This window comes from Camelina sativa, chromosome 16 (assembly GCF_000633955.1).
Source record: "Camelina sativa cultivar DH55 chromosome 16, Cs, whole genome shotgun sequence".
In the NCBI taxonomy this organism is placed as follows: domain Eukaryota; kingdom Viridiplantae; phylum Streptophyta; class Magnoliopsida; order Brassicales; family Brassicaceae; genus Camelina; species Camelina sativa.
The window spans coordinates 5,963,973-5,980,280 of NC_025700.1; the positions used below are offsets into that span (position 1 = coordinate 5,963,973).

Consider the following 16,308-nt stretch of genomic DNA (forward strand, 5'->3'; position numbering starts at 1 on the left):
TGAATGAGGAAGGCCTGAGTTTAGTCTGTGACTTCATGCTGCTATATTCAAACAGCAAATTTAGTTTTTTTTTTTTTCTTTTTCTAGCTAAAGATGTTCTCAAGCAACAAACAGAAGAAACTCTCTCTTTTGTGTTACTCTGATTCAACCTGAACAGTTACATGATAAATCCCACAAGATTTCCTACAGAAATTTCTAACACCAGTAATGATCTCTTTAGGACTAGCTCCAGGTTCAGGTAAGATATGACATGACAATACGATTCTCCCAACTGTTATCTCCCATACATGAAGATCATAAACAATCTTAACTCCCTCGATACGCCTAAGTTCTCTCTCGAGCTTCTCTATGTCTATATCACGCGGTGTTCGTTCCATCAGTATTCCGAATATGTTCTTGAGCATTGGTAGAGTAGCAGCAAGAGCAAAGGCAGAGAAAACAAGAGTACAGATCAAATCAACCAAAACCCATCCCGGTTTCACCCAAATGATACCTCCACCGATCATAACACCAAGCGACTGAATCATATCAGCCATTGCGTGAAGATACGCTCCTTGCAGGTTAATGTTCATCTCCTTTGACGACGATTTCTCACCTTTTAAAGGATTCATTTCTTGCTCTTCCTCATCCTCCACCACCTCCTTGTGAAAATGTTGATGTTGATGTTGATGTTGATGATGATGATGATGGTGATGGTGGTGGTGGTGGTGGTTATGGTTATGTCCTAACCAAAGGACCATAACCAAGTTCATAAAAAAGCCGAAAGCAGAAATGCCAAACATGATCTCACCATTCACCTCTCTGCTTCTACTAAGAAGTCTTTGAATGGCTTCATAGATTATAACTCCAGAGACAAGCCAAATGAGTTGAACAGACAAGAAAGCAGCTAAGACTTCAAGCCGTTTAAACCCAAACGAGTTTCTCTGATTCGCTTCCCAGCTCGAGACCTTGATCGCCAACAAAGAGACGCACAAACCCGCCACATCCGTCAACAAATGCGCAGCATCCGTCATTACCGCGAGACTATTTGCCTTAAAACCTCCCACAATCTGTACGGACATAACGACCAGGTAAAGAAAGATGAGGCTGCTTAGTCTTGTAATCGAGTCTTCGCGTTCTTTCGTCTCGGACACACATTGTTCTTGTCTCGTAAACGCGCAAGACAGAGGAACAACCACGCCTATAGTTTCTTCCTCTGTTTGTGATGGTGACTCGATTCCTTCATCGTCATCGTCATTAGGTTTCAAAATGCGGATTTGCTCCAATTCCATAAGCTGTTCGAACGTTTCAACGGTTTTCATAAGAGAGCTAAACCAACATTTTGATATTTCTTTTGGATTTTTCATGATTAAAGATTCGAATAAACCCATTCTTGTAAAACAAGTAAACAAACCTGAGAATCAGAAACGTATATATGAATCCCTGGTGCTGTCTTCTTCGGAAATCTTGAATTTCATAAATAAATTTATCTTTATGGTTAGAGATTAAGTCATAATCTTAACACAAACAGCGATTTTACAGGCAATTAAAAAAAAAACAAAAAAAAAAACCAAGGATGGATCCAGCAAATATGGGAGGAGATGTTTATAGACAGAAGAATGTGGAATTTTTCTCTTTTTGTATGGAAAGAATCTAAAATAAGTCGCTTTGGCTTGTGACAGGTGAAGAAGAATCATAGTATTTTTTTTTCTTTAATAAGGGAATGCAAAAAAAAAAAGCAATAAATACATTACACATTTATGATGTCTCTGTATGCGTGTATGAGATTTGTATGATTGTGTATTACTACTACCATCCAAAGGTGGCGTTACAAAATGGACCAACTCTTCTTGTTCAAAATATGGGGGATTCAACTAATCTTCTTGGATCTTTTAGCGTCTTGTGTTTTTATTTCCTTTGTCTCTTTGTTTTATTTCATTAAATAACTCAATTAATAATTTACATCAAAGTTAGGTTAGGTGATGTAATTTGTCTATGTTGATATAACAAAACATGTGTTGTTTGATCTTTGTTGCCGTTTTTTTTTGGGTAGAAGTATTAGGCCCAATAAGAGAAATACAAAAGGCCCATTAGGTCGATTCAAAAATAAGAAAGAGTAAAGAATGAAACCAAACATAATCTCATCTGACTCATTCTGATAGCACCGCACGCACCAGTCGTCAGGGTCTCTCTCGTCTCTCCTCCTCGCGGCTCGAAAAAAAGAGCTTCACACGCTTGAATTCTCCGTTTCGTTTTCTATTTTTTTTATCGGATCGGAGATGGCGGAGAAGCCGGCGCAAGAGACGGAGCAGAAGCGAGCGATGGAACCGGGTGTTCTCGACGATATAATTCACCGTTTGGTGGAGTTTCGGAACACGAGGCCTGGATCGGGGAAACAAGTTCATCTCAGTGAAGGTGAAATCCGTCAGCTTTGTGCTGTCTCCAAAGAAATTTTTCTTCAACAACCCAATCTTCTCGAACTCGAAGCTCCCATCAAGATCTGCGGTCAGTAAACCTTCTGTCCTTCTCTTTTCTCAAAAAAGTGTTTTTTTTTTTTTTTGGGCAGTGAGGTTTTGGTTAATTTCAGTTCTCAATTTAGTGCATGTTATCAGTAGCTATGAATTGAATGCTTAGAACTATGTTTCATATTGGAAAGAGAGAATCTTTTGAGTTCTTTGGAAGCTGTAAGTAGGTCAAATTTGGTGGGTTTTAGGTTAGGTTGTGAGTTTGGACCATTAAGTGACTTAAGAAATGTGTGATGGTGACAATTGATGGTCTTTGAGTTCAGAACGTCTAAAGTTGGAATTTTTATTACTAAATAGTCGTAGATAGGTTTCAGAGTTTTGACTGGTTCTATGAGGTTTGTTTGAGATATGATTCAGAGTTTTGACTGGTTCTATGAGGTTTGTTTCTTTTATCTTAATGTTGACTAGTCAAGTTATGTTTGCAAAAGCTTGACGTAGCTCATGAGTGTTCATTCACCATTGTTACATTTGATGTTGAATAGATAACACTTTTCAATCCAAAGAGAACGTTTTCAAGTGTAAATTTTTTTTGACCTGCTTAATTGGTCTCTTCCATCATGTGAATATTCTGAGTTTCGTTTCTACTTTATATTAGGGCCATGTTTTCTACAAGTTGTTTTCTTTGATCTAATTGTTACTTGTCTCTTACTTTTACAGGTGATATTCATGGGCAGTATTCAGATCTATTGAGGCTGTTTGAGTATGGAGGCTTCCCTCCCGAAGCTAATTATTTGTTCTTGGGTGATTATGTTGACCGTGGCAAGCAAAGCTTGGAAACAATATGCCTTCTCCTAGCTTACAAAATCAAATACCCTGAGAACTTCTTCTTGCTGAGAGGGAATCATGAATGTGCCTCCATTAATCGTATTTATGGGTTCTATGACGAGTGCAAACGCAGGTTTAACGTCAGACTCTGGAAAATATTCACCGATTGCTTTAACTGTCTTCCCGTGGCAGCCTTAATTGATGACAGAATACTATGTATGCATGGTGGAATTTCCCCAGAGTTGACAAGTTTGGACCAGATTAGAAACATTGCACGGCCGATGGATATTCCAGACTCTGGTCTGGTATGTGATTTACTATGGTCCGATCCTAGTGGAGAAGTCAAAGGCTGGGGAATGAATGATCGTGGTGTTTCATACACTTTTGGAGCTGACAAAGTTGCAGAGTTTTTGGAAAAAAATGACATGGACCTTATCTGTCGTGCCCACCAGGTTGGAACTCGAGTTATGTATATCTGTCATTGAGTTTATGATGAAAATTCTGCAAGCTTAATAATGGATGTGTTTTGACTCTCTGTTTTTAGGTTGTTGAAGATGGGTACGAGTTCTTTGCAGAAAGACAGCTTGTTACAGTATTTTCAGCTCCCAACTATTGTGGGGAATTTGACAACGCTGGTGCAATGATGAGCATTGATGAGAGCTTGATGTGCTCATTCCAAATTCTTAAGCCGTCAGAAAAGAAATCGCTTTTTCTATGACGACGATTATCCAGTGACCACCATGCTTGAAATTAACAATTCTACAAAAGGTACAAAAACTCTTCATATGTTATTGGTAGCTACAAATGAAAGTAACCCCCTGGCTCTACATCTTCTGTTTCATATTTAGCTTGCTCGCCGTAGTTAGCTCTTGGGCTGTGTAATACATATTAGCTTCAGGAAAGTGAAATGGAAAATATTAATAATCTTTAAGCTATCTGACCACTTTGTATGCGATCTAATCACAGAACTGACACTGAGTATCGGTTTCAAAATCACAGAGTAGATTTAAAAGTTTAGGAAATATCGTAAATCCGATTATATGAGTTTTTTTTTCTTTCTTCTTTTACATTTAAAGCTCTTGGCTAGTAATATATCATCAAGGACAAAGATTTGGTCACTGTATGCTGAAGAATGCTGTAGGATATATCCATCTTAGTTCCCATTATTTTGAGTTTTTTTTTTTTTTTCATCTTTTACATTTCTGTGTGGAATTACCTCTTGTTTTGCTTACAATTTATCATCAAGGAAAAAGATTTTATGTGAATGACATCAAAGAACTGGTCACTGTATGCTGAAGAACGTGGTCAGCTTTTGATAAACTTTTGCTACTTTGACAATATATGATGATGCAGGTGTATAATGGCAAGAGGATTCACAGAAGGGAAACTGCTGAATTGTGTGACCTTAGTGGTTTCTGATTAATAGAGCATCATTAGACAAAGTAGCTGTTGAATTCTCAAACACAGAGAGAGTATCAAAGAGAAGGAAACAACAACTCTGGGAAGTCTCTGCTGATTTTAGTATTCATTCTATATCACATCTATCTTTGTCTAAAATGTGTGTTTTTCTTTGAATAATAATATTAGATTCTTCTCATTTGTACTCTCTATTTTATTTATGAGAACCCTTTTTTTTTAGTCTCTTAACAAAACTATAAAGCCATAAAAATCAGCTTTTACTTCCAAAAAATTTCGTTAAGGTGGGGTTGCCAACTGTCACATCGAAAAACGATATGGTGCTAAAGTGAAAACAATCGAAGTAATGAAGGACTAAAGTGAGAAATGTATGCGAGTGCACGTGTGATTGAGAGAAGTAGAAAAGAGTGTTTTTACAGAAACAAACAAATCAACAACTCCAGAGAGCCAATTCAGATTCCTTCTGTGTTGTCTGTCACACAGTTTTGGCCTCTCTCTCTCTCTTTCTCTTTCTCTCTCACTCACGCCTCTTCAGAGTTTTTTTTCTTTATTCATCTCTCCACCGCTGAGATCCATTTGTGTTATCTTCTCGTTCTGTATCCATGGATTCTTTCGTTGAATACGGTTGGAAGGTACTTTCACCCAACTCCTTGTTCCTTGATCTTTGTACATGGATTTGTGTGTTTCAAGCGATTTCGGTGTGTGTGTGTTTTTTTTTTGTCTTTCTGCGTCTCCGACTTTAGTTTACTGCATTTATTATGATTACAGGTGTAGTGCGAACGCGTATCTCTTCTAGCTGTGTTAATTAGTTTTTGAAATTTGATGGTTTGTTTTTTTTTGTGGTCTCCACTCTCACCGCATTGCGATTATTGTTGTGGTCCCTTTTGCGTGTTTGATTAGATTGATTGGTTTCGTGTCGATCTCTTTCTGGTTTTCAGATCTGGATTTTGATTCCATATGAATAGCCAATGTGATCTCACCTTGTTTGTTTTGTGCTTGATTCTTTTTTTTGGAATTTAGGGACCATAATTTATGAATGCTGATGATGTAGACTCTGTGAATTGAGAATTGTTTATGTACACGCTTCTTTTATCCTTGAAGGATTTGTGAGTGTGATAGGTGTGTTGTTCTAGCAATAGTTTTCGCCTTGAACGTCTTTATCACTCGCTTTCGGATTGGTTTTGGTGGAATTGAATGCATTTTCTTGTTTCTCTTTGGCTATCAGTGTTTGGTTCTTAGCTGTGTTGCTGACCATTTTTTTTTGTATGTTTATGGTGTGATGATGATTGCAGTATCTGGTTACACATTTCAGCGACTTTCAACTGGCGTGTATTGGGAGTTTTATCCTTCATGAGAGTGTGTTTTTCTTGTCTGGACTTCCTTACATTTTCCTAGAAAGGACCGGTTTGCTTAGCAGTTACAAAATTCAGGTTTGTGTCCTTTCTCATGTTTCTTTCAAGGATCTTTTATGTATAGTTTGTAGCTTTGTGTTACCGACCCTTCGGAAAGGAATTGAGTGAAAAGAGATCACCAAGTAATCAGCACATGATTTTGTTATCTTTCAAATGTTCAGTGATAATAAAAGTATATGTTCTCTCATCTGGTTTACTATTAGTGAATGTCAATTTAATAACTTGTTTGGTCTTATGTAGGCAAAAAGTAATACTCCTGAAGCCCAAGGGAAATGCATTGCTCGACTCTTGCTTTACCATTTCTGCGTAAACTTGCCCCTTATGATGGCATCTTATCCTGTCTTCAGATTCATGGGCATGCAGAGCAGTTTTCCTCTGCCGTCCTGGTATTATCAGGTTCTTTAGTGCTGGAAGCTTTTTTTTGTTTCCTTTGGGTTCTCTCTAATGTTGAACTCTTCCAATTGGCAATATATATAATATGTCAGTGTTGAGCTGCATGAGAAGAACCTGAATTATTGTTTGATCTGGTTTATAAAACCTTTTTTTGGTTATGCTCTTGCAGGAAAGTGGTGTCTGCCCAGATCTTATTCTACTTCATCATTGAGGATTTTGTGTTCTATTGGGGTCACAGGATCTTGCATACTAAATGGCTGTACAAGAACGTGCACAGTGTGCACCATGAGTAAAGCTTCAGTTACTCTTATCTTTTTTGTTGTTGTTGACAATGTTAGTCAATTCATTTACTTGGCCATAACTGATCTTATTATGCTATTACTCAGATACGCCACACCGTTTGGTTTGACATCAGAATATGCTCATCCTGCTGAAATTCTGTTCCTTGGTTTTGCTACCATCGTTGGTCCGGCTCTCACTGGGCCTCACCTGATCACTCTCTGGTTATGGATGATGCTGAGAGTTATTGAGACTGTTGAGGCACATTGTGGTTATCATTTCCCATGGAGCCCTTCGAATTTTCTTCCTCTGTACGGCGGGTAAGATCAAACATCTAATCTTTAGCCTTCTTGAAGGAGCAACATCATAAATCTATCAGATCATTAACATGAATGAGTTTACAATCATTTGCTTACAGTGCTGACTTCCATGACTACCATCATCGGTTACTCTACACAAAGTCTGGCAACTACTCATCAACTTTTGTATACATGGACTGGTAATATATCTGACCTCTGTTTATTAACAGAAGTCTCCATTGACCGATTCCAACATTGTAATCATCTAAATTTTTTGTTTCTCTACGTTACTTCAGGATCTTTGGTACCGACAAGGGTTACAGAAAACTGAAGGCCCTAAAAGAAACCTGACAACAAGCAAAAGTGGAAGTTGGATTTCTCAAGAGAGAGGTCTTATTCTCAAAAACCCTCCTTTCTTCTGTTTTGCCTCTCAGATATTTCCTTGAATTAAAAACTTTTAGTCATAAGAACAAACATTATTTGCAACATTTTGGGTTGTACAATCAAAGCTGTTGGTCTGAACATAAGTTGATACGATGTTGAACCTACTGTTTTGTCTTAATCTTTAAAGATAGTGCTAGTGCTTGATGCATGTACTCTCTAAGATCTCATGTCTTTACCTTGCGGCACATTCAAGTATCTAAATGCCTAAAAAGTGGAACTTCATCCCTAGCGTATTCAGCTTTGTTGTTTTTATTCTCTTTTAGCAAGTCTGATTGTATCTTTCTTAAAGCAAAAGGTTTTTTTACATGTCGGAACTTTAAATTTCGAGAACAAAATGTATACACAATTAGAAGGATGCATGGGAGACACAGATCGCTTTCCTCAGTTATAGTAGTCAGTCAATTAAAGTGGACCTTCCTTTAGGCATAATTTTGATTTTTTCCTTTAATACTCATTACACGAAAGAATGATTAGGTTTGAGAAAACTAATCATTCCTATAAAAGTGTTAACCTTTTAGTCGGGCTGATTCGTATACCATCTAGTGGGATCTGAGAAAGAAGCTCTTAGCTGCTCAAAAAACAACCACGCATTCCAAGAAGCAACCAAAAATGAAAACTGAAAAATACAAAAAGTTAAAGCGGTGTCTGCGCCTTCGATTAGTGTCCACTTACGTGTCCTTTTCTTCTGAGATCAATCACAACGACACTCACGTTGTCACTACTGTGCCTTGCTAACGCCAGCTTCGTCAGCAATACAGACGCTTCTGTACAAGCCTTGTCAGAGATCGCCGGATCTTCATGACTACCTCGCCGTTTCTGACCACCACGGAGACACATACGAGCCACCGAACAGGCGGTCTCGTTTGACACCACATCCCATAAACCGTCGGTTGCTAGTATGAGGCAATCGTCGTCCGTCCTGTCCGTTATGGTTACCTCTGGCTCGCAACTCACATAAGGTTTTAAATAGTTGTCTCCTATTGCTCTTGACATTGCTAAGACCCCTAGAACTCTCGGACAGTCCCAATATATGACTCGTCCTCCAGCTCCTTCGATTCGGTCCAATTCGTCTGGACGATCAGGCTGTGTTTCCATACAAAGAACAAAATCTCCGAGTAAATCAACAATTCCAATATTTTCTTAATTGAAATTCAAGAAAACAACAACTAGGTGATGTGTGTCGGTTGAATGAAGAATTCAAGACAAGAATATGTTTGTTATATCTCTCCTCCGAAGTTAACCTAAGGTAATATATTGTACATGATCAACTAATTGATTTAATTAAAGTTAAAACAAACTTAACATGTTGATAGAGGTGTTCGTTGAATGAAAAATTCAAGACTAGATGTTTGTTAAGATCTCATCTAGGATATTATAATATCCATTATGAGACATAACCAATTGATTTTTAAGTTATAACAAACTTGGCATGTTTTGAGTGAGACTGACCTTGTGGTCGGTTGATAAAGGAACTGGTTTCCCATCTCGGCAAAGAACTGCTCTAGAATCGCCACAATTTGCGACGATGATCTTATCCGGTGTGACGACTGAAACAACTGCGGTCGATCCGACGGAATCGCAAGCAGGGGATTGAAGATCACACTTGCAACTCGCACTCACGACAGATTCACTCCACGACACAACTTCTTTATCCATGCGCTTGAAGCTACGCTCCATTGTCTTTTTCCATTCTTCTTCCTGGTCTTCTCCATCTAAGGTCAGTTCCTCCTCCACCAGCTTGTGAAGCCTCTCTCTACACCTTGCTGCAACCTAGATAAAACAAAAACATGTCGTATCAGCTAAAACTAGAAAAGTTTTGAAATAAGGGAAAGAATGCATGAAAACGACTTCGTACGTACGTGAGAACAACCATGGCCATCGTACACACCAAAATAGTGTTGAGTAGATTCCGAATTCTTGGTTGAAGAAAACGAAGGATGAATCGCCACTGCGTCTTCCATTTCTCTTCTCCTACCGCACACCGAAGAAACACCATATCTCGGACTTAGCTCCGTCGTGGAAGTCTCCTCGGAGAAGTCTAAGTTATGGTTAGTAGCTAAACCCTCTTGCTGTTTATTACGTTTACAGTTCTTCTCCCAATCTTCTTGCATCACCGTCTTAAACCTCTGTCTACGCCGTGAATGTGGCGGCGTCGATTCATAAACCGACGACGGAGATGCACCGGTCACCACTTCGTAACATATATCCGCCATATTGGAAAAAAAAAAAACTCAAAGCTCCGATCACGTCAATTAGTAGTTTTTTGCTCTGTTTCAAGTAATGTTGAATCTTGATTTAGGTGTTACTTCACTGGTTAATAAAAGAAAACTCATAAACCATTCAAATGGAGAAAATAATGTCATTTACACGTTACAACTCGCACGCTATTTAATACACAAAACCTGCCTCTTGAGAAACAATTTTAAAATTCTTTCACGTAAGCGTCAGTAACGAGTGTGCGAGATTCGTGGTCCAATCAAATTGACACAGCAAGGAACATAGGAAGTTGCTTTCGTGCCACGAGTGTACGTTTTAGTCGTACGTAGCTTTTCCCCTCAATGTAGGTTTTGTGTTTCTCTATTTTTAAAATACTTGAGGAGTTTCATTACGTTGGTTTTTCATATTTGATTACATAAATAAGCCTAAATTTCGATAATATATTTTTGTTTGCTTTATAAAAACCTAACAAGCTTAGTGCCGATACTTTATGTGTTTGTTATTAGAGAGTAGACACGTTAACAAAGAAAAACTTAATAATATATGTAACTTGTATCTCATATTTTTCATTGTTAATGTCTTTAGAGTCCGGAGAATCAAATCGGAAATATAATATGTAGGACTGTAATCAACTACGTTGTGATGGCGGTATGACCAATTTATAAAATATATCAAAACTGTGTCCACAAAATCCGCTTACAAAAAAAAAAAAAGACAAAAAAAAAGCGCTGGTTGTGTTTTGGGTAATTTTAAGAAGGCCCAACAATAATAAGGGAGGTCCAAGCATATATGTCTAAAAAAGTTAATCGCCGTTGCCGGGGATCGAACCCGGGTCACCCGCGTGACAGGCGGGAATACTTACCACTATACTACAACGACTTTTATTAACTTAGACAATTTTAAACGTTATGTAGTTGTCGAATTGATAGAATCTTTTTAATAATTTATTATTCTCACAATTTCTGAGAGCCTGACTATTTCAGAAACGGACTATGGCTTAGACTAATCTTTTATAATCTCTGGCAGTCTAAACTAGATACAAGACCCGAATAGTTACAATGTACGGAGCAAAAGCCACAACATCTTAAGCGTACGTTTTAGCCATAACCCGTAAAGCAAGCGAGGAAAGGGGGACATTAGAGTTGACGTTCGTGTGGTTGTCATTACATGACTATATAAAAATGTATGGAATCATAATATACATTAGCCGTACCTCAATGGCAATAAAAGAAACATTGGCCTATGGCCTCACAGTTTTGAAAAATATTTGAAGGCAAAGAGAAAAAGAAACTAAGAAAGCATTACAAAAATTAGGGTAAACATAATCTCTTCACAGCTTCGTTAAATTGTGCACACAGGGAGCAGAATAATCGTCTCTCGTCCTCTCACTTTTATTTCTATTGCCGTTACTAATTCTAGACTTAAACGCTTCGTCTACAAGCACCCGTTATCGTCTAATACTATATTTGATTAAAACCGTAAGTTCTTAATTTATAAAAAAAACATGTGGCAAAAAAGATTCAACGATTTGGCTATCTTATGATTTTTACCTATCAAAGTGGAATTATACTAAAAAGTTAATTTTATATGTTGGTTAGAGGAAGAAAGGAAAAACAAAATGCATTTAGAGGTTTTTGTTTTGTTGTTTTTTTTCTCCCTTTTCTAGTTCGTTATTTGCTTTTGTTATATGACTAGCTAGTAGTATTTACTTTTTGTGACATTTCATTTTTTTTTATGAATTAGAGCATTTTATTTTTTCCCGCCTCCTGCCATAGTTTATGTCGGCACGGCAATGTAGGACAACACCATACATTATTTAATTCATCCCATATCACAGCTTGAGCGGAAACAAACAAACATCGAATACGAACACGACCAAATTCTTATCCGATAGAATTAAAGACTACAAGGCATGAATAATGAACCGCAGAGTGAGCTCCATTAACATAACTTACATATATAACTTGTGTAGACTAAAATATTATCCATCAATTTGGCACTTAACTAGACCACAAATCATATATATATATATATATATGTATATATCTCCGCATGCATATGTTAATTTAAGGCATAGAGAAGCCGTTAATAGTGAAACCTCCATCAACGCAAATAGTTTGACCTGTTATATATGAAGCTGCAGGAAGACATAGAAATGCCACAAGGGATGAGACTTCATTTGCTTCTCCAATACGCTTCATTGGCGTCACGCTCTTCACCTTTTCTTTTACCTCTTCAACACCGAGAAACTGAAACATTTTCATACAAACTAAGATCCATCAGAAACTAGTTATATATATCACTTTTGTTGGTAGTATTAATGAGATTAATGTTTGTTCTTTTAATTTGTCTTTACATCTTTAGATGCCGGAGTTGTGATGAACCATGGACAAACAGAGTTGGTCCTTATATTATCACTCGCCCACTCGCATGCAAAATTTCTTGCCAGCTGATTCATTGCTCCTAAAATGCGTACATTTATGTAAGTATCAATAAAAGCAAATGATCATTAGTTTTTTTTTACTATACATATAAACAATAAACCAAAAAATCTATGCATATGAACATATATCATATATGTATACCTTTGGTTGCTCCATAGATGGATGCACCTTCCAAGTTCACAACCCCAGCAACGGAAGACATGAGCACAATGCTCCCTGAACCAGAGGCTTTCAACAAAGGGTGAGCGAGCTGTGAGAGATGGAAAGTTGACTCCAGATTTGTAGCCATTATAAATGAAAAATCTTCTGCTGTACACTCTGTGGTAGGCTTTGCTACACCCGTTCCAACATTGGGTACCTATATACGCCCAAACAAACCAAACACAACAACATGATTTGGAAACTGTGGAACCAACCTCATCAAAGATGAGGAGGAGCTTATATTATATATAAATACACTTACGAAAATATTGAGTTTTCCTTGGAAGAGAGAGGAAACAGTTTCCATGAGTTTCTCCCGCTGGTCACTTGAAGAAACGTCACAAACAGAAGTGGTGACCTGAAACCCTTTTGCTTGCCACTCACGTAAGCGATCTTGAAGCTGGGTTTCGTCTCTGGCACATGTGTGGACTCTTGCTCCCAACATAGCTAGTTCCTCCACCACAGCTTCTCTGTTTATAGAACACATGCAATTTTAGTTTATACATCATTAAGGTTTGCTCTTTTTAGGGCTGTCTTGACTATAAACATGGGAATAGCATCAAAAGATCCACATAAATAGATGACTATAGAGTGAGAGCATAGATTCGATACTGAACTAGTAAGAAACTAGGTAAGCTAGGTAAAAAAGTACTGGGACTGACCCGATGCCTTTAGAGCCACCGGTGACAAGAGCGGTCATGCCTTGAAGACTCCATCTAGAGTTCTCTCCCAAGCTTTCCCCTAATTTAGACATTGCTGACTATGAGTAATAATCAGCAAACATAGATACAGATCTTTTGGTGAAGATTTGTATCTCTGTCAATAAATTAATGGCAATGACGGTTCGTCTTTTGTAGACCAGACACGTGTACGATACAAGGCTTGTAGAGGTTAGGCCTGAGATTAATATCCATATCCGCGGATATTCCTATCCGTATCCAAATCCGTTCCGAAAAACGGATAAAGGATATCCACTCTTTACTAAATATCCTTTATTATATACGGACACAGATACATATTATGCTAAATTTTAAAACGGATATTTATTTTTTCACAGATATCCGGTATTTAATTTATATACGAATATGCGGTATTTTTTGTCCAAAATACACGGTATTTTATACAAAATACGCTGTATTTTAGTTCAAAATACATTAGTTTTTTATTTTACGGATATTCGCAGATCGAATTATTGGGGGGGTTCAACAGTTATCTTATATGATCAAATATAACATACACAAACACACACACACATATACATATATATATATATATAAATAACACATATTTATATATATATATTATATTACAAGGTATTTTTATAAGAAGCTCTGTTATCATAACATTTAGCATTTTACATTAGGCATATATATATGTATAAGACTTTAGTGTTTAGCTTTTTTATTATTATGATATTTAAAAATATTATTTTCCTGTAATACCATTTATTATATCTGTACTAATATCTGTATTATACCATTTAGGTTCCTAACCAATTAAAACACATAATTAATTTTAGATACAATAAAATTATGGAAATATAAAATTCTTCAATTTACATCTGTATTTAACTAATCAAGTAAATATACACACATCTATGTATAACCAATTGAAATACATAAAAATTTAAAATACTATAAATTTTTGGAAATTCTCATATAATACTCCATATGTCCCATCATATAATTAGTTTTTCTACTTAAAAACACAAAATTTAAGAATTACATTAATTATATATATTTTCTGTCTTTTGGCAGTGAAAGCATAAGTTGTATTTAATTAGAAATAATTTAACCAATGAGAAAGATTACTATAGAATATTAAAAGACATAAAACATCAAATTAATTTTAAATAAAGCATATAAACTTGATAAAATCTAATAGAATAGAAGAAATAAAAAAAGTCTAAAGATTCTATATTTTGGGACAAAGGTATTTTAGCACATAGAATACGTTAATGTTAAAATAAAATTATTAATTGTACTTTCTTAACAATAGCATTGTTGTTGGCAAAAATAAAATAACGATAGCATTTGTTAGTCATAATTGTACTTTCTTAACAATAGACAGACTCCATCTACATCTAGAGTTCTCTCGCAACAATAGATTTGGTTTTATCTTTCACTCTATTTCTAAGGGATTTCTTATAGAGAATGTATATATGTAAAGGACATATTGGTCAATGCTAGATACCTTGTCTCGTATGTAACACTATATATATTGTACATTACACATCTAATAATATCATTCATCCTCCTGTATATCCTTACATTTCTTACCATTCCAACTAGATTTTAACTCGCGGTACACCGCGGGACAATTTTTTTAAAAATAATAACATTTTAATTTTTTTGTTTTTTATATTTAGTTTGTTTTGTTTAAGTAAATAATATTTTTGTTTGGATTGCCAATTATTAGAACAATAATAGGGAAATGAATATATAAATATGTAATTTATAAGCTATTGTCGGATTAAGTCTCAATTTTACCAATGATTTAATTGTTTTACAAAGTTTTAGTTAAATTATTCTGATTTAATATGCCTAATATTCTTATATTAGTGGCATTGACCAAATAACCCGTGTTTCAAAACCGAATTAATAATAGTTATTTCAAACCGTCATGTTAATAACATGTCCCGCTATATAACAACAAAGCGTCATATTATTGGTTTAACTCGTGCTTCAAAACTGCATATTAGTGGTTTTGGTTGTGTGTTGTGTTTTGTTTGTGAAGTTGATATTTATACATGGAAAATGCTTGATGAGCAAGGAGTTTACGGTCCATAGCAATAAAGGAGAGATTTTAGTGTTTTTCTATTTGAGTTGATAACATTATCGCATAATAGTATTCAGTTTCTTAATACGTATATTTTATATTAAATGTTTTTCTTGATGCTAAAGTTAAATATATCCGATTATTGAGTTTCTAAAGTTGGGTTCTCGTTTTTATGAACTTTATTAACGTTATAATAATTATTGTGATTGTAATCATTTGTTACTCAAACTCGGCTGTGTTATTTAAATTTAAGAGATCATACAGTTTTTAAAGATCTATTAAAATAGGTTTTTAGATTTTTATGGGATTAAAAATTTAACGCGTAGAGTTGTTTTTGAAAAAATTGAAATGTATAGATGTTGTCAAGCTATTTATGGCAATAAATGTATCAAATTAGGTCGATTTAAATAGTTCCATTAAATGAGTTTCCAGGAATTGTTATTTTAGGAGGTTAATGTTGTAAATAAAACAAATTAAATAAGCAAAACTTAAAAAGCATAACACAAAATGTACTTAAAAATCAGATTCTCCTAATTATTATCTAGGATTTAACCCGCGGTACACCGCAGAATAATCTTTTATATATAATATAATTTAGTTTTTATAGTTTTTAATTTGATATTAAAATTAGAATTTTGATTTTGATTTTTTTTTTTTTAAATTTGACCTCTAATATATGTGTAATTTAGTAATTTAAACTGTAGTACATGGATTTAATTTATTATATATGTGTAATATATGATTTCAAATTATTAGTGTTTTTAGATTTAATCTATGGTAAATGACTACATGTGTAATTTTTTAAACTCGTGGTACATTGCAAAATATTTTTTTATTTATATATATAATAATTTAGTTACCTTTTAATTGTATGATTTAGATGTTTAGTGTTTTTAGATTAAAACTGTGGTACATATGTAATTGAATATATAAAAAGGATAAAAACAAATCTATTTACATCATCGTATATGAAACTAAAGCCAATACTAAGAATGGGCTAATGTCGATTATGATCAGTTCAACCAAGTTTTCTTTTCACTTTAGTGATATTTTACAGTAAAAATTATTTAAGAATATATGTAGTTATAATTAATAAATAATAATCAATATGATTTTGATATTATGCTAATCAAAATAATTTGTGAAGAGAGAGAGA

The 16,308-nt window shown here is 35.3% G+C and overlaps 5 protein-coding genes and 1 non-coding gene across 7 annotated transcripts; 2 read left to right on the plus strand and 4 right to left on the minus strand.

Moving 5' to 3' along the window:
• Nucleotides 114-1,690, minus strand: LOC104749941 (metal tolerance protein B). The gene is made up of 2 exons (XM_010471654.1): nt 1,394-1,690; nt 114-1,274 (listed from the first exon to the last, which is right to left on the minus strand). Exon 2 carries the CDS (start codon nt 1,269-1,271, stop codon nt 135-137), a length of 1,137 nt encoding a protein of 378 aa, XP_010469956.1. The 5' UTR covers nt 1,272-1,274; nt 1,394-1,690; the 3' UTR covers nt 114-134.
• On the plus strand, nt 2,106-4,866 carry LOC104749942 (serine/threonine-protein phosphatase PP1 isozyme 1-like). Its single transcript, XM_010471655.1, has 4 exons — nt 2,106-2,484; nt 3,162-3,721; nt 3,814-4,037; nt 4,623-4,866. Exons 1-3 carry the CDS (start codon nt 2,259-2,261, stop codon nt 3,985-3,987), a joined length of 960 nt encoding a protein of 319 aa, XP_010469957.1. The 5' UTR covers nt 2,106-2,258; the 3' UTR covers nt 3,988-4,037; nt 4,623-4,866.
• On the plus strand, nt 5,101-7,664 carry LOC104749943 (methylsterol monooxygenase 2-1-like). Of its 2 annotated transcripts, none has more exons than XM_010471656.2 (7): nt 5,101-5,317; nt 5,978-6,115; nt 6,338-6,483; nt 6,660-6,779; nt 6,877-7,089; nt 7,188-7,268; nt 7,365-7,664. In XM_010471656.2, the coding sequence occupies exons 1-7, from the start codon at nt 5,288-5,290 to the stop codon at nt 7,417-7,419; spliced, it is 783 nt and encodes a 260-aa protein (XP_010469958.1). In that variant the 5' UTR covers nt 5,101-5,287; the 3' UTR covers nt 7,420-7,664. The 2 variants fall into 2 exon arrangements, with proteins under 2 accessions (XP_010469958.1, XP_010469959.1); XM_010471657.2 differs by lacking the exon at nt 5,101-5,317 and adding an exon at nt 5,577-5,804.
• LOC104749944 (probable protein phosphatase 2C 24) lies at nt 7,923-9,889 on the minus strand. The gene is made up of 3 exons (XM_010471658.2): nt 9,372-9,889; nt 8,962-9,282; nt 7,923-8,595 (listed from the first exon to the last, which is right to left on the minus strand). Exons 1-3 carry the CDS (start codon nt 9,723-9,725, stop codon nt 8,170-8,172), a joined length of 1,101 nt encoding a protein of 366 aa, XP_010469960.1. The 5' UTR covers nt 9,726-9,889; the 3' UTR covers nt 7,923-8,169.
• On the minus strand, nt 10,537-10,608 carry TRNAD-GUC. The gene has a single exon. It is a non-coding gene; the product is annotated as a tRNA-Asp (tRNA).
• LOC104749945 (tropinone reductase homolog At2g29370-like) lies at nt 11,594-13,174 on the minus strand. The gene is made up of 5 exons (XM_010471659.2): nt 13,037-13,174; nt 12,637-12,844; nt 12,315-12,531; nt 12,086-12,192; nt 11,594-11,978 (listed from the first exon to the last, which is right to left on the minus strand). Exons 1-5 carry the CDS (start codon nt 13,126-13,128, stop codon nt 11,796-11,798), a joined length of 807 nt encoding a protein of 268 aa, XP_010469961.1. The 5' UTR covers nt 13,129-13,174; the 3' UTR covers nt 11,594-11,795.